At 37.3% G+C, this 23,065-nt stretch overlaps 10 protein-coding genes across 10 annotated transcripts in view; 5 read left to right on the forward strand and 5 right to left on the reverse strand.

Annotated features, from left to right (window-relative positions):
• Positions 1-495: 495 nt before the first annotated feature.
• LOC100640970 (ubiquitin-conjugating enzyme E2 G2-like) lies at positions 496-2,881 on the reverse strand. Its single transcript, XM_003389674.3, has 6 exons — positions 2,806-2,881; positions 2,675-2,756; positions 1,582-1,700; positions 1,398-1,538; positions 1,311-1,348; positions 496-650 (listed from the first exon to the last, which is right to left on the reverse strand). Exons 1-6 carry the CDS (start codon positions 2,840-2,842, stop codon positions 573-575), a joined length of 495 nt encoding a protein of 164 aa, XP_003389722.1. The 5' UTR covers positions 2,843-2,881; the 3' UTR covers positions 496-572.
• Positions 2,882-2,899: 18 nt separating this feature from the next.
• On the forward strand, positions 2,900-4,584 carry LOC100641094 (non-structural maintenance of chromosomes element 4 homolog A-like). The gene is made up of 8 exons (XM_003389675.1): positions 2,900-3,072; positions 3,124-3,198; positions 3,265-3,395; positions 3,577-3,677; positions 3,731-4,007; positions 4,081-4,129; positions 4,308-4,381; positions 4,429-4,584. Exons 1-8 carry the CDS (start codon positions 2,967-2,969, stop codon positions 4,480-4,482), a joined length of 867 nt encoding a protein of 288 aa, XP_003389723.1. The 5' UTR covers positions 2,900-2,966; the 3' UTR covers positions 4,483-4,584.
• Positions 4,519-5,464, reverse strand: LOC100641475 (CAAX prenyl protease 2-like). Its single transcript, XM_003389678.3, has one exon. It carries the CDS (start codon positions 5,417-5,419, stop codon positions 4,607-4,609), a length of 813 nt encoding a protein of 270 aa, XP_003389726.1. The 5' UTR covers positions 5,420-5,464; the 3' UTR covers positions 4,519-4,606.
• Positions 5,465-5,481: 17 nt separating this feature from the next.
• On the forward strand, positions 5,482-6,990 carry LOC100641602 (putative uncharacterized protein CXorf58). Its single transcript, XM_003389679.3, has 9 exons — positions 5,482-5,537; positions 5,583-5,673; positions 5,725-5,819; positions 5,882-5,987; positions 6,065-6,196; positions 6,249-6,324; positions 6,386-6,524; positions 6,594-6,726; positions 6,827-6,990. Exons 1-9 carry the CDS (start codon positions 5,521-5,523, stop codon positions 6,926-6,928), a joined length of 891 nt encoding a protein of 296 aa, XP_003389727.1. The 5' UTR covers positions 5,482-5,520; the 3' UTR covers positions 6,929-6,990.
• LOC100641730 (transmembrane 9 superfamily member 2-like) lies at positions 6,950-11,259 on the reverse strand. The gene is made up of 12 exons (XM_003389680.3): positions 11,070-11,259; positions 10,951-11,018; positions 9,863-10,226; positions 9,551-9,766; positions 9,054-9,242; positions 8,655-8,787; positions 8,446-8,507; positions 8,321-8,378; positions 8,010-8,227; positions 7,588-7,739; positions 7,252-7,532; positions 6,950-7,160 (listed from the first exon to the last, which is right to left on the reverse strand). The coding sequence occupies exons 1-12, from the start codon at positions 11,202-11,204 to the stop codon at positions 7,093-7,095; spliced, it is 1,944 nt and encodes a 647-aa protein (XP_003389728.1). The 5' UTR covers positions 11,205-11,259; the 3' UTR covers positions 6,950-7,092.
• Positions 11,260-11,319: 60 nt separating this feature from the next.
• LOC109585825 (uncharacterized) lies at positions 11,320-13,166 on the forward strand. The gene is made up of 7 exons (XM_020001968.1): positions 11,320-11,416; positions 11,469-11,566; positions 11,610-11,726; positions 11,784-11,878; positions 12,269-12,383; positions 12,482-12,727; positions 12,775-13,166. Exons 1-7 carry the CDS (start codon positions 11,383-11,385, stop codon positions 12,952-12,954), a joined length of 885 nt encoding a protein of 294 aa, XP_019857527.1. The 5' UTR covers positions 11,320-11,382; the 3' UTR covers positions 12,955-13,166.
• A 101-nt stretch (positions 13,167-13,267) lies between these two features.
• LOC109585823 (uncharacterized) lies at positions 13,268-16,633 on the forward strand. Its single transcript, XM_020001966.1, has 9 exons — positions 13,268-13,526; positions 14,147-14,189; positions 14,243-14,392; positions 14,447-14,562; positions 14,609-14,677; positions 14,720-14,828; positions 14,972-15,126; positions 15,403-15,514; positions 15,571-16,633. The coding sequence occupies exons 1-9, from the start codon at positions 13,383-13,385 to the stop codon at positions 16,497-16,499; spliced, it is 1,827 nt and encodes a 608-aa protein (XP_019857525.1). The 5' UTR covers positions 13,268-13,382; the 3' UTR covers positions 16,500-16,633.
• Positions 16,628-20,261, reverse strand: LOC109585824 (uncharacterized). The gene is made up of 10 exons (XM_020001967.1): positions 20,063-20,261; positions 19,949-20,008; positions 19,268-19,687; positions 18,588-18,820; positions 17,936-18,295; positions 17,763-17,801; positions 17,687-17,717; positions 17,500-17,610; positions 16,772-16,918; positions 16,628-16,719 (listed from the first exon to the last, which is right to left on the reverse strand). Exons 1-10 carry the CDS (start codon positions 20,109-20,111, stop codon positions 16,703-16,705), a joined length of 1,467 nt encoding a protein of 488 aa, XP_019857526.1. The 5' UTR covers positions 20,112-20,261; the 3' UTR covers positions 16,628-16,702.
• An 86-nt stretch (positions 20,262-20,347) lies between these two features.
• On the forward strand, positions 20,348-21,919 carry LOC100641347 (uncharacterized). The gene is made up of 3 exons (XM_003389677.3): positions 20,348-20,560; positions 20,848-21,077; positions 21,732-21,919. The coding sequence occupies exons 1-3, from the start codon at positions 20,384-20,386 to the stop codon at positions 21,814-21,816; spliced, it is 492 nt and encodes a 163-aa protein (XP_003389725.1). The 5' UTR covers positions 20,348-20,383; the 3' UTR covers positions 21,817-21,919.
• Positions 21,920-22,071: 152 nt separating this feature from the next.
• LOC100641856 (cytoplasmic protein NCK2-like) overlaps positions 22,072-23,065 on the reverse strand; it is a 1,756-nt gene continuing 762 nt past the window's right edge. Inside the window, exons 2-3 of the mRNA XM_020001963.1 lie at positions 22,534-22,601; positions 22,072-22,478 (exon numbers count right to left, since the gene is read on the reverse strand). Coding sequence (XP_019857522.1) covers positions 22,268-22,478; positions 22,534-22,601 — 279 coding nt within the window. The 3' untranslated portion in view covers positions 22,072-22,267. The remainder of the gene's footprint in view (positions 22,479-22,533; positions 22,602-23,065) is intronic.

The following is a 23,065-nucleotide window of genomic DNA, read 5'->3' on the forward strand; positions in this document are numbered from 1 at the left end:
GGAGAGACTAAGAGGAAGAAACAAGGACCTCGTAAAGCACCCAAACCATCAATAAAGAGAACACAGACCCCATTCACACTGAAGACTGAGACAGGAGGGGCTGGGGAGGCCAGTGGTAGTGTAATGGGGTATAATGATGAGAATAAGAGGAAGTCATCAGCCATTAGATCATATGAGGCTAATGTTTGGGTCAAAGAAGAACTGAGAAAAGTAAGTACATTATGAGCCAGTGTCCATTAACGTTACCTTCTCTTCAGTTAGTAGAACAAATCAAGTTAAATGGAAGGCACATTAATAGCAACAAGTACAGTATAACCTTTGGACACTTGATGGACAAAACTGATGGAATGTTTGAAGCAATACTGGGGACACTGCTGACTGCTAGGAGACACCAGGTAAGAGGAGGAGGAGCGAGGGGAAAGGATTAACTGATTTCTGTTTGTGTAGATTGTTCATTTTGAAGGTGATGTACTGCTAAAGGGAGAACACGATTCATCAGTTATAACATTACTTGATGATACTTTAACTTATAATAAAAAACAATAAATAATAACAATGATATAATGTATACACTAGGTCAGCCCTAAAGATTTCTTGACTAATCCAGCTGCAATCTTATTGAACTGATCTCTGTTCTCCCTCCACATTTTCTAAAACACAATTAGAATCACTTATTATTATCAGTAGTAGTATTATTATTATTATTAAAGTATTATTATTGTTTATTTTATGAGTCAGAGAAGGTAATGCCAATAGCTATTAAGAGACCAGAAAGGCATTTATAAACAAAATTAAATAAATAAATAATAACAATTATAATCAAACAATAAACAATCCTTTATTACAAGTACATCATCACTGGTACATATAACTCAACATTATTACCATATTTGGTAAAAGTGACATACATTATGTTCATTGACAACTTTAATTGTTCAATTATTCCCTCCAGTACATGAAAGGTACATCCAAACAGCTCCGAAATCACCCCAAGTTTTTATTATATTTTCTGATACATATTGATGTACTTATGCTGTGTAGAAAGATTGAGCTGATTCAGACTTCAATTTTTCAAGTTACGGTCATTTTAAGAAAACATCAAAATTCTGAAAAGTATCCAAGGCTATAGCCCATGGTTTTTTCCAAAAAAAATGGCTCCAAAATCATCACAAATTTTTACTACATTTTCTTATAAATATTGACGCTCTTATGCTGCGTAGCTGATTCCGACTTCAATTTTTCAAGTTATAGCCATTTAAAAAATTCTTAATGTATATACATGTACACGTACATACAGTAGATTGACTTACTGATGCATCAACGTTAGCTCCACTCTCATCATTCGGTTCTGAGGGAGAGGAGGTCAGTATACTACATGATTAGCCACACCCACTAACCTGCTAACATACTCACTACTGACAATAATATCTTCTCAATCGACTGAACTGGACTCCACCTCTCAGCAGCTGTTTCATAGCCCAATGGATCATCCCCTGGAGTGTGTAATATTGATATACAGACACGCCCATCTAAATACACTGGAGGGGGAGTGGCTAGCTGGGGGGGTTAGTGGGAGCTTACCGTTTGGATGAAATATTTCAGAAATGAATTTCATCTTTGGAGGATTGAGGGGGTAGTCCTGAGGGAAGACCAACTCAGCAGCAAACACTCCTCCATCAAACGGACTGTCCTCAGGACCTCTACATAATGTAAAAAAAACACTTTAATAATTATTAATTTATTTATTTATTTATTGACAGATTATTGTTTGTCCTTCTCACCCACACACACAATTCAAAATTAATAGCTTGACTATAGAGGATATGCGTGCTAAGTATATTCATAGCTTTTTAGTACCGTATATCCAACCCACACAGTAAATTGGCCACCATCTTGGATGTCAAGTTTATTAAGAGTTCAATGGGGGAAAACACATTTTCTCGCCTTGCTACCTTCTTGAGGCCTTTTTCGGAAGCTTAGAAAGCATCCTGAGGATCTAATGGGGTCTAGTAGTCACCTGAAAGATTGCTATCAAGAGATACAGAGCGGTTTCCTAGTACCAAGCCTTTTTCTATCATTTCTCCATTGCTGCCAATGGAAAGCTGACGTCCAACGAACTAATTTTTTTTCTTGAAAGTTATTACGGTATGCAATGAATATAGACCTTTCCCACCAATGCAGCGTTTAGCAATGAATATCATTAACAAGCCGCCATTTCGTGGGATAGATGTACAGTGATGGATGGGCTAAAAGCACTATTTCTTTATTTTCTCCAAGAGAACTGCGAAAGCAAAAACCAAATTGCAGTATGATAACTAAAATTATACAACAAATGTGCAACGAGCATTTCTGTGTGAACTAGAGCTTGCATTTAAAAGGAAAATGGGGAAAGTCACTTTTTGCCCATTCATCTCTGTACATCTATCCCACAACATGGCGGCTCGTTAATGATATTCATTGCTAAATGCTGCATTGGTGGGAAAGGTCTATATTTATTTTGCAATGAATATACTTAGCACGCATATCCTCTATTATTAATTTATTTATTGACGGATCATTGTTTCTCCTTCCCACCCACACACACAATTCAAAATTAATAGCTTGACTATTAATACACTATACACATCAATTATTAATGACTCCTCCCTAAATTAACCACACACAAGATACTAACGTTATCAGTGCCTCCCATTCAAAGAAGTTGTTGTCACTCTTAGGCCCAGCCACTATCCCCTCGGGTGGGTTGAGGGTCAGTTCTACACAAAAGAAGAGAATAAAAAGAAAGGAATTAAATAATGAGGTCACCTTTGTACTCTTGAATGAGCCTCTTCAGAGCAGCCATCTTTACCTGAAGGACACACCTACTGCTGATCTGGCACGTGCATGTGACCACGTGGTTAGGAGCAACAAAATTAATTACAAGAAGAAGGCTCAGACTGTATTTGTCAGTATCACATTTTAACAAAATGGCATCTGGTTCGTCTGAGGGTGAGGGATCTGATACCAGGTGGGACACTGCCTTTAGGAGGGACCTCAGGCATGAACTAAGAGAGAATCTTCTGGAAACACAACGTGAGAGTTCATTAACACTTATACTAACGTGTTAGACTAGCCCTCCTGCAGGTACTAGGGAAGTGATGAGTGTTCCTGATGAGTTATTAAAGAAATTAGAAGAAGGTGACAAGTTGTATGATAAAGGTAAAGATTGCAGTTACTGAACGTATGATTATACCTATCTATGATTATACTGATTGTTGTTATTAGTGGTATCTTCACGTGAAGCAGCTATTGATTCTGAGCACTTCAAACTGCTTTCAGAGATTGCTAGACACCAGAGTCAAAGTTCAAGAGGTGAACTGATTCATTTTGATCAACGGGTTTACTCTGAGAAACTGGTCAGTAATACCATTACTTTTAATGTACATGTACTTATGAGTTTGAGCTGATTCCAACTTTCATTTTTCAATTTATGGCCATTTTCTAAGGTGCCAAAATTTTCTTCTTCTTCTTCTTATTATTATTATTATTATTATTATTATTATTATTATTATTATTATTATTATTATTATTGTGTAGTTGTCACTGATGGGTGGTAGGCTGGGTGGTCCCCCTGACTGGACTGTGTTGGGAAAACTTTTCATTAAATCTTTTAAAGTTGCTCCTACTACACAATTTCTGTGAGTTGCTATAGCAACAAGCCACACCCATTAATCATTAATTAATTAATTAGTCACGGAGCTCTTGATCCAGTGCCAGTCGTTCAGAAAAGTGCACGACAAGCAAAAAGAGCATCAAAATCTGTAACGACAGAAAGACCAAAAGAATTGACAGAGTTTGAAGAAAAGGAAGAGACCACTACAAGAGATGTGTCCATTTTAATAAACACACTCAAGAGAGTGTTTGAAGAGCAAGGGATTGATAAGATTCATTACTTCAAGTTCATCATTGATCCGGAGTCATTCTCACACACTGTGGAGAATATATTCCATTTTGCATTTCTCATTAAGGTATGAGATATACTGAGTTATACTGAGAAATATACTGTGTTATACTGAAATGTACTGAGTTTCTTTTTTGTAGGAGGGTCGGGCTGGTCTAATTATAGAAAACGGGGAACCCTACATTCACTGTAAGACATTGTTTATTATTATTATCATTATTATTATTATTATTATTATTATTATTATTATTATCATTATTATTATTATTATTATTATTATTATTATTATCATTATTATTATTATTATTATTATTATTATTATTATTATTATTATTATTATTATCATTATTATTTTGTTGTTGTTTAGTAAACATTGGAGGGGGTGGGGCTACAGGAGGCACCAATCAAGGTATCATCTCAATCAACATGAAGATGTGGAAGGTAGCTCTATTTATTCATTATTAATTTTTATTGTTAATTTATGGCAGGACTTGATTGACAAGTATGACATCACTGAATCAATGATTAAGAAGAGACAGTGATCACCTCCTCCAATACATTAACTGACATTGATCGTCTGCTGTAACTGACTCAGTCATTTAATCACTTCATTTATTACAAAAAATATTTACATCATCTGATCATCATACAAAAATAATAATAATATCAATTATAGTAAACTGGATTAGTTAGTTTCGGTAGAAAATAAATAAATCCAGCTAGTCCAGCAACATAAGCTACACTGACCAGATACCTGTACTTGTGCTGTCGTAGACCAATAAAGTTTGGTAGTCCCAATACATTACACAATGAGTGAGACAAGACGGGAGTGACCAGGTGACCTGTTCTAATGAATAAATAGGAACTGAACATTCCAAATAAGGAGGTGTATGTTGTTTGAAATAAAGCATTAATTATTCCTAACAGTAGGGGCTCCCCCTCATGAAGGTAGCGACCAATGAGGTGATGGATGTGAGCCAGTCCAAAGAACAAAGGTCCAATGATGATAGTCCAGGAGGACTGGAGGTGAGGGAGGAGTAGGGGGACCATACAACCCCTAAAGACTACCTCTTCTGCTAACGGAGCCACCACATAATTGCGTAATATGATATCGGGTCTTTCATCAGCTAAAGGGTTAACCAGACCCTCTGATGTGAGGGTCTGGAGTATCGGTCCAGCATACAGGAGTGGTATCAGTATAAAGGGAATCGTAACTGAGCGGAGGAGACCCTCTGTTTTGATCCCGAGGAGTTGGAGGAGAGTTGGAAGAGGAGGATACCCTGCCAGAACATAGAGGAGGAGAGGGGAGGCAATGGTTACCATGGTTACTGCAGTGATCCTTCTCTTGACTGTCAGTGGGTGATCACGTGATCTCCCTCCATCAGCAAGGTAGAGACTGAGAACAAAGGAACCAGCCAAACCGAAACAGGCCAAGAGAGAAGAGGAGAGGGAGAGAGAGGAGAGAGACACAGCAGGCATTATGACACCAGTTTACACCTAATAATTAATCAATTAATTATTGAGCCACACCCACTTTAATTTTTAACCTATTATGGTTGTCATGGTAACAGACATACAAGATGGCTGATTCAAGAGAGTAAGTATTTTTGGTCTGATTGTTTGGTTTATCTATTGATGGCAGACAGTCAGCAGCAGCAACCATTGAAAGGACCTGGCTCAGCTATAAAGACAGGCAACTTTTCAAGACAATCAAATACGCCATTTGCTCCTCAGTAAGAGAAAGAGAGCGGAATATAGGAACAGTCCTTTCATTCCAACTCTAGGAACACTCGCTGACTCATGAGGTGCTCCGTAAACTGAGCCCAAGGGAAAGCTCACTACTGAAAGATCCTTCACTGACCACTAAAGTGAAGTTCAGGTATTGATCCAAAGCAGGGGCTGCCTTTTATTAATGATTGATGGTCACTGCCTCTGCTTTAGGTTGGATGGTACAAGATGGCCTCCATTCATTGTTTTTAAGATATTCTCAAAGTCACAATCAGTTTGTTATATAAGTGGAAAGAACATGCTAAGACCATCAACTGAAGTAAGCCATCAACCAACCAACCAGCCAATGAAGTGAATGAATGAATGGATTATATTCTTAATGTCTCTACCCTATAGGCAGCAGAAGATGCTAGACAGCTGATGGGTAATCGTGTCTACTTCAATCAGTTTCTATCAGACACTTACACTCACCACCAACTGTCAATCACTGACATACATGATATTGGAACTGTCAAGGACTACATGAAAGTACATCATCATATGACATCACATTACATCACATTACATCATCCCTCTACAGTATGCTGCTAACCTTGATGAGACCCCAGCAGTCCATGGAGGAAAGGAGAATTACTGGAGGAGACTGGAACTGGAAAGTGAATGAATTATTATCACTAATGATACTGTACTATTATACATTAATTTTATTGGACACAGACTTACCGAGAGTGGAGCTATCCTCAGTCCACACTAAGTACTGGAGTGTAGCTGATAGACCAGTGAGCGCTTCAAGCACTGAACCACTGTCCACCAGTTCATCATCATACCTATCAACACCAGTGAGGAGTGAATCAGTGTAAGAGCACTACCTGTACTGTAGTGGGTTTCTCCAGTAAAGATTATTATTATCATGATTATTATTTAGTAGCAGGAGACAGACGACCACTCCAACTAGTGCCAGTAGTTTGGAGAGAGCCAGGGGATCAAGACTAGCTATGAAGAGGGTTAACAAAATGAGACAATCCTTCACCAATGGACACACACCAACAAAGGAACAAGTACATTATCCACTTTTATTATCCTGAATGCCTAAAGTACATGTACATGTACCAAGCATGTATATGTGTACATTGTATGTTAATTGGTGGCCACCCACAGGTTGAAGATGATGATACATTACTGGAGGAGGAAGATGATGTAGAAATAATGGAATTATTTCAATGGACACAGGACCTTTCACTGGAAGAACTCAACAATTAATCCGGCAATTATTTTCATTAATTTTTTATAATAAAACATACTCAAGCAGGAGACTTTCACAGTAATAATAATAATTATTAATTTTTTATTCAAAACCCAACGACCTATAGTTAGTGTATGTGAGTACAGCAATCATTAATGTATAGTAACATGAGCTGGTTCAATCAATCAATCTTCACTATTGTGTATATCTTCCATACAAACCAGAAACAAGCAGTGAAACCAATCGTACCTAGTTAATAAAATAAATACAAGTATTTTATTACAGAATGTGTACAGTGCATGTACTATATATAGTTTGAAGGTGTGAGAGAGCCACGTACCAGTAAATATGAAGAACAAAAAGACGATGATTGAAGTGTAGCCAAAGAAGAGAAGCATACTCAATGATCCTGTGATCTGAGCCTTGAAGAAATAATGGACACTGAACAATAGGAAATAAAAAGAAGTAGTCCCAGTAGAAAAGAAAGACCTCCACCACCAGCGATAGTCCTCAGTACAAAGGTGAAAGTAACACAATAAGATACTGGTCTCAGCACAGACCACTAGGAGTATGAGGTAAGCCAGAGAGACAAAACCAAACATGTAATACATCTGACCAGTCCTTCATATAATGAGGGGGAGGGTTGAGGTAATGCATGAATGCATAATGTATTTACCAGAGGCTGTTGATGATGTAGAATAACTGGATGAATATACAGCCAAAGGGTAGTATCCCTCCCATCAGTGAGCTGGGGAGAGGGTGGGACAGCCAGTTCTGGATTGGGATCTCTCTAGGGATCTGATTGGTCTTCACTGGAGGACTAGCAGGCTATGGAAATAAAATAATAAATTAATAATAATAATTAATAGTGTGAGCATGTACATCAGGAAATGTGAAAAAATGGAGAAAACTCAACTTTTCATTACTGGAAATCGTGGCAAAATTTGGTTCAAGATCATGCACTATAGTACAGGGACTTCTGTCAGATTTTAGAGCAACTTTAAAAAATCATAAGATTGATCGGAAATAGCTCAAACTTTCTACACAACATCAGTACATGTACATGAATTGATTAAACATAATTATTTCATAACTTACAACTCTCCTAAACCCGAGGAATGACCCAATGAATGTGAGTGGTAGTGATATACCAAACCAGAGGCAGAGGAGTGCCAGTAGTGTAGTGAAAGGAATAGCAGCACTGGACTTAGCTCCCCAAAGGAAGAGGTTCAACACAAAGAATATAGCAAAGACGACACCAGGGACAAGGAGGGCACTCATCAGGACATTGGTCTTCCATCGCAACCCACCCATGACTGTAGAGAGGAGAGAATAACCAGCAATATAAAATGAATATGATTAAATCAGATCAATATGCATGGAGTACACTTACAGGTACAGTAACTTACATTTGTATAGTCGTGCTGATACATAGCCAGCAACAGCTCCAAAGAATACAAACAATATCTATTAATAATAATAATAATAATAATAATAATAATAATATAATTAATAATCAGCCACACCCACTTACCAGTACAGCTGTCATGAATGCTCCTCGATTAGGAGGTGATAGAAACCCAAGACAAGCAAACACTATAAGAATACAAGACAAGAACACAATGACACCAACTTATATACTGAATCATATACTACATTCATTACATGAGGTTCGATTAAAGATTGTATTACATGTAATATCACATGTACACGTGTATTACATGTATATACATGTACATGTACCTAGTGTAATGATGGCCATACACATGAACTGAGACCCCACCCCCAGGAACACTGACAGGATCATTGGATGAGTGGGAGGACGGAACACGTCTCCATGAACCAACTTCCAACCAAAATCCTCCTGCATGTCCTCCTATTGGAAACACATGAACACCATCATTAATACATTAATACATTAATATAATACATTAATACATTAATACATGTACAGACTAGCCTCTATATAATGGACACTGTGTCTCTGTTATACAGAGGTGTCCTTTATGTGGGGGTTATTTTATACAGTAAGGAATGTAATTGGTACACTAGGTGCTGTCCGTTAAATGGAGGTGTACGCTATAGAGAGTGTCCATTAAAAGAGGCTATACTGTACATGTACAGTGTGTATATTAGGCTCACCATATTATCGGATTTATTATATCTGGCCAGGTCCCTGTACAATGACCTGATGAGTATCATCCCAACCATTGCTGAGAGGAATATAGTGATTAGTACTGAGTTGATGAGAGAGAACCATTGGACACTGCTAGTGGTCACATTATCAAGAACATAGTCCCACCTTGAGGCCCACCGGATAGCATTGTTTTGCTAAATAATAATGATACATTAACATTAACACTGATACATTAACACTGATATATTAACACTGATACATTAACACTGATACATTAACACTGATACATTAACACTGATACATTAACACTGATATATTAACACTGATACATTAACACTGATATATTAACACTGATACATTAACACTGATATATTAACACAGATACATTAACACTGATACATTAACACTGATACATTAACACTGATACATTAACACTGATACATTAACACTGATACATTATCACTGATACATTATCACTGATATATTAACACTGATCGCTCACCATGAAGACCACAGAGTATGAGTATTGTATATTGATGTCTCCTTTCTTCTTCAGTTTGACTGGTTTAGAGGCAGCAGTACAAGGAGGGGACTCACAGGAGGCCAGAGCTACTGACGTCTTCACAATATGACCATCATTATTAGTGCCGGAATGATACCATATAAGGAACTGTACATGATTGAATATATAGGTACTGCCGGGGGCTTTGAGCTGAGGCTAACCAAGAAAATAATAATATAAATACATGAATTAATAATTATATTAAATACAGTACTAGTAACAGACTAGTAGTTACAATAGCTGGTTCCTTACTGATATGTAACATGCGTCTTGTCTGGTCCCGTCTTTACTGACGTGACAGCCGACAGGGAATCTTGTGGTACAGTACTGCTTATCAGTAGTGGCCATGTGGTAGCACCAGGTCACTGGCATATTATCAATGACCCACGAGTGCATGTAGCCCTCTATGATCCTCTCACGCAAAAAATGAACAATCTTACGGTCCTTCTTAGTCTTGAGGGAGTAGGTCTTCTTGCAAAGGTTCTGATTGGTCACGTTCCTCCTGTACATTATCTTGTAAGGAGACGCTCTCAGTCTCTCACCAAACACGACCTGTCCAAGGTTCTCTGGAGGATCTTTATCAGCCCATTCTGTAGGAACATCACAGAAATCAAAACTACAGAAAATAGAAACAAATACAATACAATATAATACAATATAATATAATACAGTACAGTAGAGTACAGTACAGTACAGTACAATACAATACAATACAATACAATACAATACAAGTACATGTACATTGTAGCATGTACTATTGACATTGTGGCTAGCAATACAATGACAGGTACATGTAGTTTGAACAGTATCAGGTAACAAATAAAAAGTACCTCACTAATTATTAATTAGTGATAGTGATGTAATGCTTGGAGTCAGTCCAGGAATGTACGTAGTACTGCCACCTGTACATCTTTAAGGAGGGGCGGGGCATTTCAAGAAAACACCAAAATTCTGAAAAGTACCCAAGGCTATAGTCCATGGTTTTTTCCAAAAAATGGCTCCAAAGTCATCCCAAATTTTTATTAAATTTTCTGATACATATTGATGTCCTTATGCTGTGTAGCAAGTTTGAGCTGATTCTGACTTTAATTTTTCAAGTTACAGCCATTTTAAGAAAACGTCAAAATCCTGAAAAATACCCAAGGCTATAGCCCATGGTTTTTTCCAAAAAATGGCTCTGAAATCACCCCAAATTTTTATTACATTTTCTGATACATATTGATGTCCTTATGCTGTGTAGCAAGTTTGAGCTGATTCCAAATTTAATTTTTCAAGTTATAGCAATTGCCAAAAATACCCAGCACTACAACTTAATGATTCTAATTAAAGCCCATCCTTACCTGTTATGTTCGTAAGGTACTATATTCTCAACAGAGTATAATCTATTGACATGAACAAAGACCTGAGCCTAGAGGAGGGGGAGGGAAGAGTGATGGACATTTTAAAATGTCTCCTTTACCTGACAGGATGGAGGGGGCTCCTCCTTTAGGGCATCTTCAGGACAGAAATTAGTTGGAGCTAGTCCAGGGAGATAGAACCCGCTGGCTGAGAGGAGGGGGAGGAGGAGAAGGAACCTTATCATGGAGCTGGACATTCTACCCTAACTACCACCAATTATTTAAACGGCATAAACGTAAAACGTGTCACTAGAATACGGAATTCAAAGGTAGGATACGGATTGACCTTTGAAGTATACGGATAGTAACACGGAATCAACTTTCAAAGAAGAAAATAGATATCCGGAAGAAGACTATCCGGAAATCCTTAAAGCTATGCCTCTTCTATTCAACAGAGATGTTAGTTTTTGTAAGAAAGAGAGAGAGGGAGAGGGAATGAGTTCTTATCTTTCATTCATTAGATGGTTCCCCAGTCACTAAGTGTATCGTAATACTAGCCACTGTGACCTCTCTATTCACTATTGTACCAACCACTAATGTAGCTAACTACACTGATAAAGTAATCATATAATTGTTATTATTATTATTGTTGTTGTTGTTAGTTTTTATTTGCTCTTTCTTGTTGTTCATTTCCTTCATTGGGTACATGGATGGTGGGTGTGGTCTTAATGTATTGGACACGCCCACTAGAACGCCACTTAGGATCAGTCAAGTTTATGGTAAAGAAATTAATCAACATCATCATCATCATTACTGGTACCCTTTCCTTCCTCTAGCGGACGGTATTATCATCAGTTGTATATTCATTATTAATCTATTCATTAATTAAACTGCTACCATCAGTCATTCCTTTATTCAACCTCATGTTACTGTGAGTCATGACACTTTCATCATTACTGAGTTATGTACTAGTAAATGTCCCTTTGGTCTATGACGGCTCCAAAATGTCCCTCATGACGCAACATGAACATGTTGTGTCATGTTACTGTACATGTGATGTGAAGGTATAGGTTTGTTCAATATTCATAAAGTAATCTTGGGAAAATATTCAAATACTTTCATTTTGTACAATACATTTTGTATGTGTTTGTTTGAGGTTCATGTAGCCTTCCATACCTGCTCATGACAGACATAAACACTGAGTCATACCCTACTACCAGTACCTGTTTCAACTCTAGCCTGTTTGTTATTAGTCATCTCTCTGACATGTTCATCTATACCTTTATCCTTCCCTCTCTCTCTCTCTCTCTCTTTCCTGTAGAGTAGTTGGATCATTAGTTAGTCTGTTTATTCTCAGTGTTAGAGGAAATAGTCTCATTCACTTTCATTTGATACACATCTCATCTCATTCACTCATACTCCTCTTCTTAGCCGGGGTATGTACTTTAAACATCAACCAATAGTCTACCTCGCTCTCCCCCCCTCTCTCTCTCTCTCCCTCCCTCCCTCTCCCTCTCTCCCCTCTCTTTCTCAGTTAATAGTTAATGTCCCAGGTTCATGGCCCACTGTCTCCTCTGGCCTATTAGGAGGGACTCTGTCCTTCTTCATTGGTTCTCTTCCCTTCCCTTCTCTCCTTCTCTCTCCCCTTGTCTCTTTATTCGAGAGGCTAGTTGTAGAGAAACACCCCGAGCTGTTGTCAGGGGCAACAATATCAGTACAAAGACAACAGCAAGTGGACCTCCTTGAAGGGATCATGATGACACTGCAACAGAGAAGACTAGTAATGGACACCATGTAGCCATTATTATTATTATTATATTTATGTAGGAGCAGCAGTCCAGACCAGGTGGTGCTGGAGGTGGCTATGCTCCAACTGAAGATCAAGTTAGACTGTTGGTTGGTATGGGGTTCAGGTCTGATGAGTCAAGAGCTGCTCTCATTAGAGGAAATGGTCAAATACATGAAGCTATACAACTACTGACTACTAATCAACAGCACAGACTCTGATCATCATCTTATACTGTATTCACATGTATATATACTGTATGTTCTGTGTTTCCATGTATCTGTCTATTGTACGTATACTATACACATGTACTGTACTGTACTGTGTTTCATTGTGAGTGTGTGTATTTCTCAAGTGGCAGTGTATTTATTTGGGAGCAATCTTTTATTATTATTATTATAAACAATGTCCCTCTTCTTGGAATTCTGTAAAATCAGCAGAGATGGATGCAGACAGTGACAGGAAGGATGTCTAGTGTACACTGTGTCCTTTAATTAGTCTCTCTCTACTGCTGCAGTAGCATAAGTACATGTATATATACATGGCTGGTATTTCCCTCTCATATTTTAATTAACCACTGAGCTAGTTAATTAAATCTTGCACCAGGCCAGTACTTGTTCTCTTGGAATCAGCTTTACTGAAGAGAGGAATGAACCACAACTCTCTCTTTCTGTTCTTCTGTCTTCTTCAACTATCCACCAGCGGTTATACTGATATATCGGTCAGTCCTGGTACTCTTGTATCGAGAGATGAAGCTGCTAGCTGCAGACAGCACAGGACTATAGTATGCGAGGTAAGCTCGGGCCATAGATACGAGATATGCCGCATAGGAATGGCTTGATGTGAGTAGAGGCACAGCTCAAGCTGTATGGTATCCTTAATGGATCTTTAGTGTGTCCCATTAGTTAATATGGCATCTATTGATGTGTGAAGCAATTAGTTTTACATTCCTTGCAATGACTGGAGTACTTGATATCTTTGAGCTTGTGTCCATCATTCTTTCACCAGTATAATGATTAAGGAGAACTTTTAAAATGGTTCTCTGTAGTGCGTCAGCCTTCACTTGATTTATGTACATGCATAAGTTGTGGTGCAGTTAAGTTTATTCTCTCCATTATCAAGCAATGGGCCTGTGACCAGTAGTAGTCTCATGCAGTGCTTAGAGGACTGTGTGTTTACTGGTGGATGTGTGTAGGCGGGTTTAAGTGGTTGGGAAGGGAAGTTACAAAGGAGGGACCTAACCCACAGTAAAGAACCTTTAATAAACCACAGGCTAACATCAGGTCTTCTTTCTGTCTGTCAGACCAGGTGCTCCAATGCTTGGGAACCTTTTGTTATTGTTCAATGAAAGAATGAGAATAATGATTGATAGTATGTTTATGAACCTCTCTCTCTCTCTTTCTTTCCCTCCAGTCCAATCCTGTGGTATCATTAACTCAATCAGTGTACAATCTTGGTAAATGAATGATCCATTGATTCATTATTTTATCATTACATTAATTCTTATAGCTCTTTTTGATCCAGCACGCATTCCTTCAGCCTCTATGTGTCCGAGCAGTACTTGTTGGAGCCCCCCACCATTGAAGTATCAGTTACTGCATGATTCTGGAAGTATACATTGGACACTAATAGTGAGGTGGGAGACTCCTCCAGCTAATGGTATTTGTATTATTTGTCCTTTAATTTGATTATCATTATTACTACTAATACTAGTGAACTGTAGTCTAATGGAGTATCAGGTTGTACTGGATAGAAGAGATACTGTTACCAATTTAACTTGTGCTAGTATTTCAACACAGCAGTCATGGATATTTGGACCATTCAATAATGTAAAAAATCAATAATAATATAATAATGATTATTATGTTTTTTTAGACTGTCAGTCATATTTATTTTCATCAGCCTTTTTTGTCTTTTCCTGGACCACACCAGTATCACATAAAGGTTGGTAGTACCATTAGTTAAAGTTTTATTCATTATCATTAGGTGATTGGTTTAGGAATAGAGTATCCATTGCTAGTAGTTAATACTCCTATTAAATGTACTCAGCAGTACTTCACTGGGTGTCAGAACTGTGAAGATGATTCATGCAATCGTAAGCTGTTACATTATGTAATAGTTATGGGGTTTCTTATGTTATGATGTGCTTTTGGAGACAAAGCTTTAAAATTAATCATTTTTGTCAAATTTGGCAGAAATATATAATCATTAATTAATGCACAACCTCTTCTTTTATAGCTGATGACTCACCTCCATTTCTTAATGTGAGCATTACTGATAGTTCATCACCTCATGGTCTCCATGTCCTAGTGTCTATAACTGAATCTAATGCTCAGGAGTATTTCTTACACACTCTTTCCTCAGGGAGAAAAATGCTACATAAACTAAATCAAGTACTAAAATCACAAACATACTTCAATACAATAACTACACACACACACACTAGCTGATAAACTGTATTCATGCTCAGTATTATTATGTACATGTGCTCCATCATTTTCAGTATAGTCCATTCTTGTATGATCTTAGAGGAAGTTTTCATCAAATTTACTAAAACATATCAACAGACTCCAGTGTACATAAACTATACACTTATGCTGCTAGTGCTTTGTAGAATACACTAATATACAGTATTATGATCATTTCCTGATATTGTTTTCTTTCCCCAGGGCACTAGACATGTCTACTTGTCTGGGGTTCCTCCTGATAATGAGACACTGATCTGGCTAGAGAAGTTCTCCTGTGGCTGCTCCAACAGTTCACTCGTGTACAGGATCAATGGTAATGAGTATTTATAAACTAATTGCATTTTCCGGATTTTTTTGTTACTATTATAGGCTCAAACTACACCACAATCATGAGTACGAGTCATTCCTCAATTATGAAACCAACTCCTCCATACACGCTCACACCATCACCTCCTACAACCGATAACCAACCACCAGCAACTTCTATTAATAGTAACATGATGTCTATTAATAGTACCACAATGTCTGTTAATAGTAACACAATGCCTATTAATAGTAACACGGTCTCCATTAATAGTACAGTATCCTCTACCCCCAGCAGTGCCCCCTCTACTAACAATAGGACCAATATGTTAATACTGATAATACTCCCAGTCTCACTGGTCCTAGTGGCTCTATTGATAGTCCTGGCAGTGATTGGGTTTCTACTGCACAAGAGGAGGAACAAGTGTGTGGATACAGTCTGTTCTGATCTACCCCCACCATTAAGCTCACCCGACAGTGCTACCATTAACAATACCATGATGAAATACTTCCATCACTCACCCACCAGTCATTCAGCCAGTACTAGTGTCATCAGTATCATCCCCCATGACACAGTGTCTGATGATAAAGAAGCTTATCATGCTTACTTGAATGAGCTGGTACCTCATGGAGCTAGTCTAGAGGTTTACTGTCGGTCGTTGCGAGTGACCCCAGCCGACTGGCTCCAGTCTGTGTTTAAGAGAGACTCCATAGTACTGATACTCATCAATGAGGAGTTTAATGATGAGTGGAACGGTCATTCTGTCTCAGATGTACCAGTAGTCTTTGCATTGAAGCAGTTGGTTCATTCTCTTGTCCAGCAAAGCCTAGAACTAAAGAACTTCCTGATAATACTACCCACCCCAGCAGATAAGAAGCATATCCCTGACTATTACCTATTCCATACCCTCCAGCGGTTCGACCTACAGGATACTGAAGGAATTGCTAGATACATCTTTAAAGTACCGGAATTCACTGTAGACAGCACCTGCTAGTGATCACTGATACTACCCTTCACTAACCCAACATCTCTCTCTCTCTCTCTCTCTCTCTCCTCATTCTCATTCACATTTCACTTGATTCATTCCTCCAGTATTATGTACCATAGTTATTATTTGATTTTCCGAAATCATCTTTTAAAATCAATAATAATAATAATTAATGATTAATAATAATAATACAATCCTTCTTTCTGATGTTATGACAATACCTCATCTAGAGATAAGTACACAGTTCATATCATTACATAATTCAGTCTCAGTCATACCTTGCAGTTTCTGTATACTGTATATATGTCTCTCAAGAGCTGCTACTCTTCTCTCTGCAGCTCTAGCTCTTTCAATGGCTCTGTCTCTCTCAGCAGTCAGAGCATCCTGAGCTGATAATGACTGGATTAACTGGTCAGACAAATTACCTTATTAGGAGAAAAGTAAATCAAGTACAATACAGTACAGTATAGTCTATATAAACTGATAGAGTGTCACTTGTTGTACCAAGATATTCTTAAAATGGCCGTAACTTTAAAAATTGATGTCGGAATCAGCTCAAACTTTCTACAGAGCATAAGTACATCAATATGTATCAAAAAATGTAATAAAAATTTGGGGTGATATCGGAGCCATTTTTTGGGAAAAACCATGGGCTATAGCCTTGGGTACTTTCAGATTTTTGATGTTTTCTTAAAATGGCCGTAACTTGGAAAATTGATGTCGGAATCAGTTCAAACTTTCTACACAGCATAAGTACATCAATATGTATCAAAAAATGTAATAAAAATTTGGGGTGATTTCGGAGCCATTTTTTGGAAAAACCATGGGCTATAGCCGTGGGTATTATTCAGATTTTTGACGCTTTCTTAAAATGGCCGTAACTTGAAAAATTGATGTCGGAATCAGCTCAAACTTGCTACACAGCATAAGGACAAATAAATTTAGAGTCTTTGGTCAAAATTTCATCAAAATTGAAAAGGAGAGACTTCTTCAATTTCATACTCACTTGATTTAGTGATTATGTTCAATTGTTTCTGAGTCTCTTTTAGTTCATTTCTTGTCACTTGCAATTGATTATCCAACCTCTTGATCTCACCAACCAACTCCTCAACAACCTCTATTAATAATAATAATAATAATAATAATAATAATAATAATAATAATAATAAATTAATTAATTAATCAACACATACCTACTGCTCTGTGTGTGGGGTGGTCCTGCAACTAAAATATTAATTAATAAAGTTAATAAAATATTTATTTATTTACTTCGCTGGAATCTTCTCCTGATCCTTCACAATCCTCAGCCTTATAAGGAAATAAAATTAAGTACGATTAACCATTAAATTATGCAGGAAATAATTTTAAAAATAAATTAATTTGAAGATTTATATTTGATTGATTTGGCTGTGAATTTTATTACTAAAATATCCTCCAATTACCTGATTAATTAAGAATTCATTATTAATAAACTGAGGGGAGCCACTTTTACCATCACTGACGACATCATCACTATTATTAGTAACACTGTTACTATTAATAGTAACACTGATACTATTATTAGTAACATCCTCAATACTATTTTCAATGATGTCACAGCTATTATTAGTACCATAATGGCCACACCCCTCATTATCGGCAGGTGATTTCAGGAACCTCCCTCTCTTGCATTCCGGCATGTCTAGGATATTCGGCTCAGCATCTATGGGGGCGCGGTTTCTCCTGACCACGCCCATATTGGTATGAGAGAACTTCTCAATGACAAACTTCCATCTTTCCTTTTGCTGCTTTTTATCAATGTCCTGCCAATGTAAAAAAATGGAGAGTTGTCTACCTTTCATTTTTAATGAAATTTGGCCAAAATCCCTGTACAAGGACTTTTTTCTGATTTTGGAGCAACTTAAAAAATTCATACAAAATCCAATTTTAATCAGAATCAGTTTAAACTTCCTACGCAACATAAAAACATGTATATACATCAGAAAATGTAATAAAAATTGAGATTTCTCTAATTTTTAATTTTGGAAAAATTTGGCTCAAGATTTTGGCCCAATTTCAAAAAAAATTTATTATTATTATTATTATTATACTAACCTGCGATACCAGAGGTACTAAACAGCGTCTCCACATTCGAGAGCGACAAGGTACAATATTAGGAGGGAGGGCAGGGCAGGAGTGATGGATATACTGGCCAGGAGGATAGAGTGACTTGCAGCCATGACACAAGAGGCATGGAGCATTGGCCTTAGTGTAGAGGTTGATGAAGAAGGTTCCGTAAGCAACAGCAAGACATCGGTGGAACACATCAAACGTGTTCTGCAACTCAACTAAAGAAAGAGGAGGTATTTAATAATAATAGCTGGTAATTTCAGAGGTCTGGAACAAATTTGGTAAAATATTATTGATTGGCTGGTTTTAATTTGACAAATTCTACCATTAAAATGATGGTATGAAATTGTGGCCAGGTTTTATTTTAACAAAATAGCCAAAATCACTAAAAAGTTCCTCTTCTAAATTACCAGCCTACTGTACTGCATAGTGGGAAATTTGAGAAGGAATATAATTTGGTTAATTGCTAAATTTTGGCGATTGGTGAATTAGTGGCCAAGTGCCATTGAGCATGCGCATAATGGCTCAAAATGGTGGATTTAATTTTGGCAAATGGCTATTGAAACACCAAATTTGTCAAATTTAATTCCCTCCATAATTCCCCCGCTATACAGTATAATAATAATAATAACAATACAAAGGTGTGTAAATGTGCAGTAGCTTACAAGGAAGTGATTGCTTGTCGTTATCATGGGACACCATCAGAGACAGGACCTGCTGGCCCATAGCCTGAGCCTGGGATGGGGTACATCTCTCCTTAGGACCGACTGGACACAACTGAACCGCCAAAGAAACACCAGGTCCAATACTGGTAGTAACAGGAGGGGCGGGGCTATTGATAGGAGGGGCGGGGCTACTGGTTGCTCCCTTTATAAAGGACTGGTTTGATGAGGTGGGAGTGGGTTCATTCCCTCCCAATAGTAACGGAGGATTAGTGGGTGTGGCCTCATTAAATAAATGAACAGGACCAGCTAATGAGGTATTGATTGAGGGGGCGTGGTCACTGGAGGGGGAGGGGCTAACGACCAGTGGTTTGTAATAAGGAGAGAGAGAATGAGAAGTTAATTCATCAGTTTTAGACACTTCTAATAATTGAACATTAATTAATAATAATAATTACAGTACAGTATAGTGCTTCATTTTTGGAGCAAAAGTTTCACAGGTACTCAATGTCAGTGTCGTCCATTTAACGGAAATTGAATATTAAGCAAAAAATGGTAATGTGCAAGAATCACTCCTCAAAAATAAAGCACTATACAGTAATAATAATAATAATAATAATAATAATAATAATAATAATAATAATAATAATAATAATAAACTGGAACTTGACTACAGATGCTCACGTGATGTTGGTAGACACACAATGTTGTGCTTGGAGAGCTGATTCCCTTCATCACTGATACCTACCAATAGACAGCATACACTACCAGTATCAGTACCAGTAACAATACACTAACCAGAGCCACTGGAGACTGGGTACTGATGAATATCTTTAATATCAGCCATCACCTTCAACTACTGACCACTGGAAGGAGAGGGTACTGGAGTCTAATGGAGTAATGGAGGAGAGTGGAGGAGGTGAGGGAGAGAAGTGACTGTGTGGTTAAACTGTGACGTCATTATCTACAAACACACACCACACACACTCACTACATACTACACTAACTACACCAGCACTAGTACATGTACATGTACAGCCACACCTTCAGTGAGGCTCCACCCACTCATTAATAATTGGGTGGGGTGTGGTTTGGTTGCCTAGGAAACTGCCAAACAAGATGGCGACCAGTTCTGCTCCTGATTATGAAGGTGAGGTTAGGGAGCTGGTCCAGTCCCTCATCGCTGGTTGTATTCAAGAGATATCCAGTGAAGTACCTTTAGAGACCATTAGTATACCAACAGGGCCGGAGATAAACCCAGAGGAGTGTATGGAGACCATTGAAGAACTCATTAAAGTAAAAACTGGAGAATTCATTACATTTTATCATGTATATAAATGTACTTATGCTGTGTGTTAACATTTCAGTAAAATTTAGATTCTTTATAAATTTTTAAAGTTACCCAACAGTTTGGCCAAAGTCCCCGTACTTTTATCATAATGTTAAATTTTGTCAAAATTAAAAGGAGAGAATTCTACATTTACGTAATGCATTTATCATATCATTGTTATCATTATTATTATTATTATTATTATTATTATTATTATTATCATTATTATTATTATTATTATTATTATTGATAGAGTTGGGATCTTGACGGTAGTTGGTTGCACCACACCTCATACACTGGAGTTAGGTCGGTTGGAGGTAGAGCCATCCACTCCTTCAGCGTGATGTTCAGTCAGCCATCAAGAAGGAAACCAGCTCCTAGAGCTACAGCTTCAGTGTTCTTCTTCTTCATTGTAGAGGGAGAGGGGACAGAGACTAGTACTACAGTGTTTTATGTGGTGGAGAGTCAGCGAGTCGTGTTAAGGTACAATATGAGAACAGAATTATATACATCATCACCATAGACCATAATAGTAACCTCTGTGTGTGTGTCTGGAGGTGAGTATCAGTAATGTAATACCTGAGTCCCTTGATATCTGCCCTCAGCTTCACCTCAAGCAGATATCTCAGTCCTAAGGTATTACATTACTTATACCGTATTTCCTCGTGGAAACGCCTAGGCGTTTATTTCTTATAGAGACCTGTTTGCTAGGCGTTTAAATGAAGTAGGCGTTTATACGAGGTGGGCGTTTATAACCCAAAAATAATCCTTACCACCATGTTTCAATAGACACAACGCGTAGTTTAAAACTGACATCAAAACTTCTGAGTTTCTTTAGCCTTCTCAGCTGCAGCTGCCATTGTAGAATGTAAACTACTAAACTACGTAAGGTACACGTACCACGTGGATGGGGCAGGTGGGTGTGGTATAGGCTTTTAATCAAGAATGGGCGTCTAAACAAGCATGGGCGTTTATTGTCAAAGTTATGTGCTGTCTCTAGGCGTTTATACAGGCATGGGCGTTTATAGGGAGTAGGCGTTTCCACGAGGAAATACGGTACACACACACCTCCAGACAGGCTGGACTACATGTACATGTATTATTATTATTATTATTATTATTTTCTTAACTCAATAGACCTTCTACTCCGTTTCGTGAGGTTTGGCTACGTAAAATCATCAGTAGCAAACTAGAAATAAACTCACGAATAACACTCAAATAAACAGACAGTCATACCATGTATGTACTGTATGTACACCATGTACTGTATGCGTCTTTTGTTTTCAATATTTACTAACAATTATTGACTATTGTATCAACTAAAACACATAAAATAAAAATAATACTCATAATAATAATAATAATAATAATAATAATAATAATAATAATAATAATAATAATAATAATAATAATAATAATAATAATAATAATAATAATAATAATAATAATAATAATCACATCACTAGCAAACAAAATGTGAGTGGAAAAGTTGATCATAACAAATAACCAGTTGATATTAACACAACCTGATTAACTAATAATTAAATAATAATTAGACTGCGTCTAATCATTGGAAAGAGAATTCAATGTCCAAGAGAGAAAGAAAGAGAGAGAGAGAGGGGACATTAAACAAGGTAAGTGTGTTTACAACATAATAATAGAATGAGGTCACATCATGATATTCTTGATAGTCCCGTTGTCAGGTACATCTTTGATTCATTGTTGGTGTAGATGGGGGCCATCTTATAGTGCTCTATCAGCTCGTCCATTGAATCAAACTTCCTCTGTCCTATCCCTAACCGCCCGTCAGGAAGTAGCTTAATGTTAAAGTGCTTAGTTCGATCGGGGGCCTTCATCGATATGGAATAATCTCCGGGCTTTAATTAGAAAAAAAAGAAGAGTATAAAATACATAGTCCAGCAGGTGTCATTATTATTACTGGGCTTTAATTAGAAAAGTAATGTTTAGTAAATGAATGTGTGAGCGCTCGTGCATATCAATAACAGGCTGTTTATAATTAATAATTAATCAATAATTTAAAATACATTATCAAGGGAGAATGGCACGTGTATATGTATTATGAACTAGTAACACTGGGCCTAGAGATTAATGTGAGGAATGATTCCATTATAATACATTCAATTATGATAAAAGGAATCAGCTGAGACCATTCATTAAAAGACATTTAAATGAAAAATTCATTTTAATGAAACCAGCAAAAGTATAGAGTGTCTATCAGTAGTGATAGGCTATGTTTAACGGCCATGTTTATTATTGGATGGTCTAATTATAGATATCAATAACTTTGTGTTTACCACAAAAACATCAACAACTACCCACCAACAATACAACAAGGTTCAATGATGAGGAATCACCATTACAATAAGCTTCATTAAGTATAACCATTACTTTATTAATCTTGTAAATAACATTGATAATTGTAACCACACCCCCTCACCCCAGGCCCCGCC

The sequence above is a fragment of the Amphimedon queenslandica genome, unplaced genomic scaffold (genome assembly GCF_000090795.2).
Source record: "Amphimedon queenslandica unplaced genomic scaffold, v1.1 AMPQUscaffold_13003, whole genome shotgun sequence".
Classification (NCBI taxonomy): Eukaryota; Metazoa; Porifera; class Demospongiae; order Haplosclerida; family Niphatidae; genus Amphimedon; species Amphimedon queenslandica.

Coding starts and splice junctions, on each gene's coding strand:
- LOC100640970 (XM_003389674.3), bottom strand. CDS start 2,842: ATGGCTGCTCTGAAGAGGCTCATTCAAGAGTACAAAG. Junction 1,701..2,674: donor GAATGGGAGGCACTGATAAC/GTTAGTATCTTG, acceptor TACATTATGTAG/AGGTCCTGAGGACAGTCCGT. Junction 1,539..1,581: donor TGAAATATTTCATCCAAACG/GTAAGCTCCCAC, acceptor CTCCCCCTCCAG/TGTATTTAGATGGGCGTGTC.
- LOC100641094 (XM_003389675.1), top strand. CDS start 2,967: ATGGCATCTGGTTCGTCTGAGGGTGAGGGATCTGATACCAGGTGGGAC. Junction 3,199..3,264: donor TGACAAGTTGTATGATAAAG/GTAAAGATTGCA, acceptor TGTTGTTATTAG/TGGTATCTTCACGTGAAGCA. Junction 4,008..4,080: donor ATTTTGCATTTCTCATTAAG/GTATGAGATATA, acceptor TCTTTTTTGTAG/GAGGGTCGGGCTGGTCTAAT.
- LOC100641475 (XM_003389678.3), bottom strand. CDS start 5,419: ATGCCTGCTGTGTCTCTCTCCTCTCTCTCCCTCTCCTCTTCTCTCTTG.
- LOC100641602 (XM_003389679.3), top strand. Junction 5,674..5,724: donor AATACGCCATTTGCTCCTCA/GTAAGAGAAAGA, acceptor TTCCAACTCTAG/GAACACTCGCTGACTCATGA. Junction 6,197..6,248: donor CTGTCAAGGACTACATGAAA/GTACATCATCAT, acceptor ATCCCTCTACAG/TATGCTGCTAACCTTGATGA.
- LOC100641730 (XM_003389680.3), bottom strand. CDS start 11,204: ATGTCCAGCTCCATGATAAGGTTCCTTCTCCTCCTCCCCCTCCTCTCA. Junction 11,019..11,069: donor AGCCCCCTCCATCCTGTCAG/GTAAAGGAGACA, acceptor CCCCTCCTCTAG/GCTCAGGTCTTTGTTCATGT. Junction 9,767..9,862: donor AAGACGCATGTTACATATCA/GTAAGGAACCAG, acceptor TTTCTTGGTTAG/CCTCAGCTCAAAGCCCCCGG.
- LOC109585825 (XM_020001968.1), top strand. CDS start 11,383: ATGCCTCTTCTATTCAACAGAGATGTTAGTTTTT. Junction 11,567..11,609: donor TAGCTAACTACACTGATAAA/GTAATCATATAA, acceptor TGTTGTTGTTAG/TTTTTATTTGCTCTTTCTTG. Junction 12,728..12,774: donor CACTGCAACAGAGAAGACTA/GTAATGGACACC, acceptor ATATTTATGTAG/GAGCAGCAGTCCAGACCAGG.
- LOC109585823 (XM_020001966.1), top strand. CDS start 13,383: ATGAACCACAACTCTCTCTTTCTGTTCTTCTGTCTTCTTCAACTATCC. Junction 14,563..14,608: donor TATTTGGACCATTCAATAAT/GTAAAAAATCAA, acceptor ATGTTTTTTTAG/ACTGTCAGTCATATTTATTT. Junction 14,678..14,719: donor CACACCAGTATCACATAAAG/GTTGGTAGTACC, acceptor CATTATCATTAG/GTGATTGGTTTAGGAATAGA.
- LOC109585824 (XM_020001967.1), bottom strand. CDS start 20,111: ATGGCTGATATTAAAGATATTCATCAGTACCCAGTCTCCAGTGGCTCT. Junction 18,821..19,267: donor CGACAAGCAATCACTTCCTT/GTAAGCTACTGC, acceptor CTCTTTCTTTAG/TTGAGTTGCAGAACACGTTT. Junction 16,919..17,499: donor GAACATAATCACTAAATCAA/GTGAGTATGAAA, acceptor TCTCCTAATAAG/GTAATTTGTCTGACCAGTTA.
- LOC100641347 (XM_003389677.3), top strand. CDS start 20,384: ATGGCGACCAGTTCTGCTCCTGATTATGAAGGTGAGGTTAGGGAGCTG. Junction 20,561..20,847: donor CCATTGAAGAACTCATTAAA/GTAAAAACTGGA, acceptor TATTATTGATAG/AGTTGGGATCTTGACGGTAG. Junction 21,078..21,731: donor AGTCAGCGAGTCGTGTTAAG/GTACAATATGAG, acceptor TTAACTCAATAG/ACCTTCTACTCCGTTTCGTG.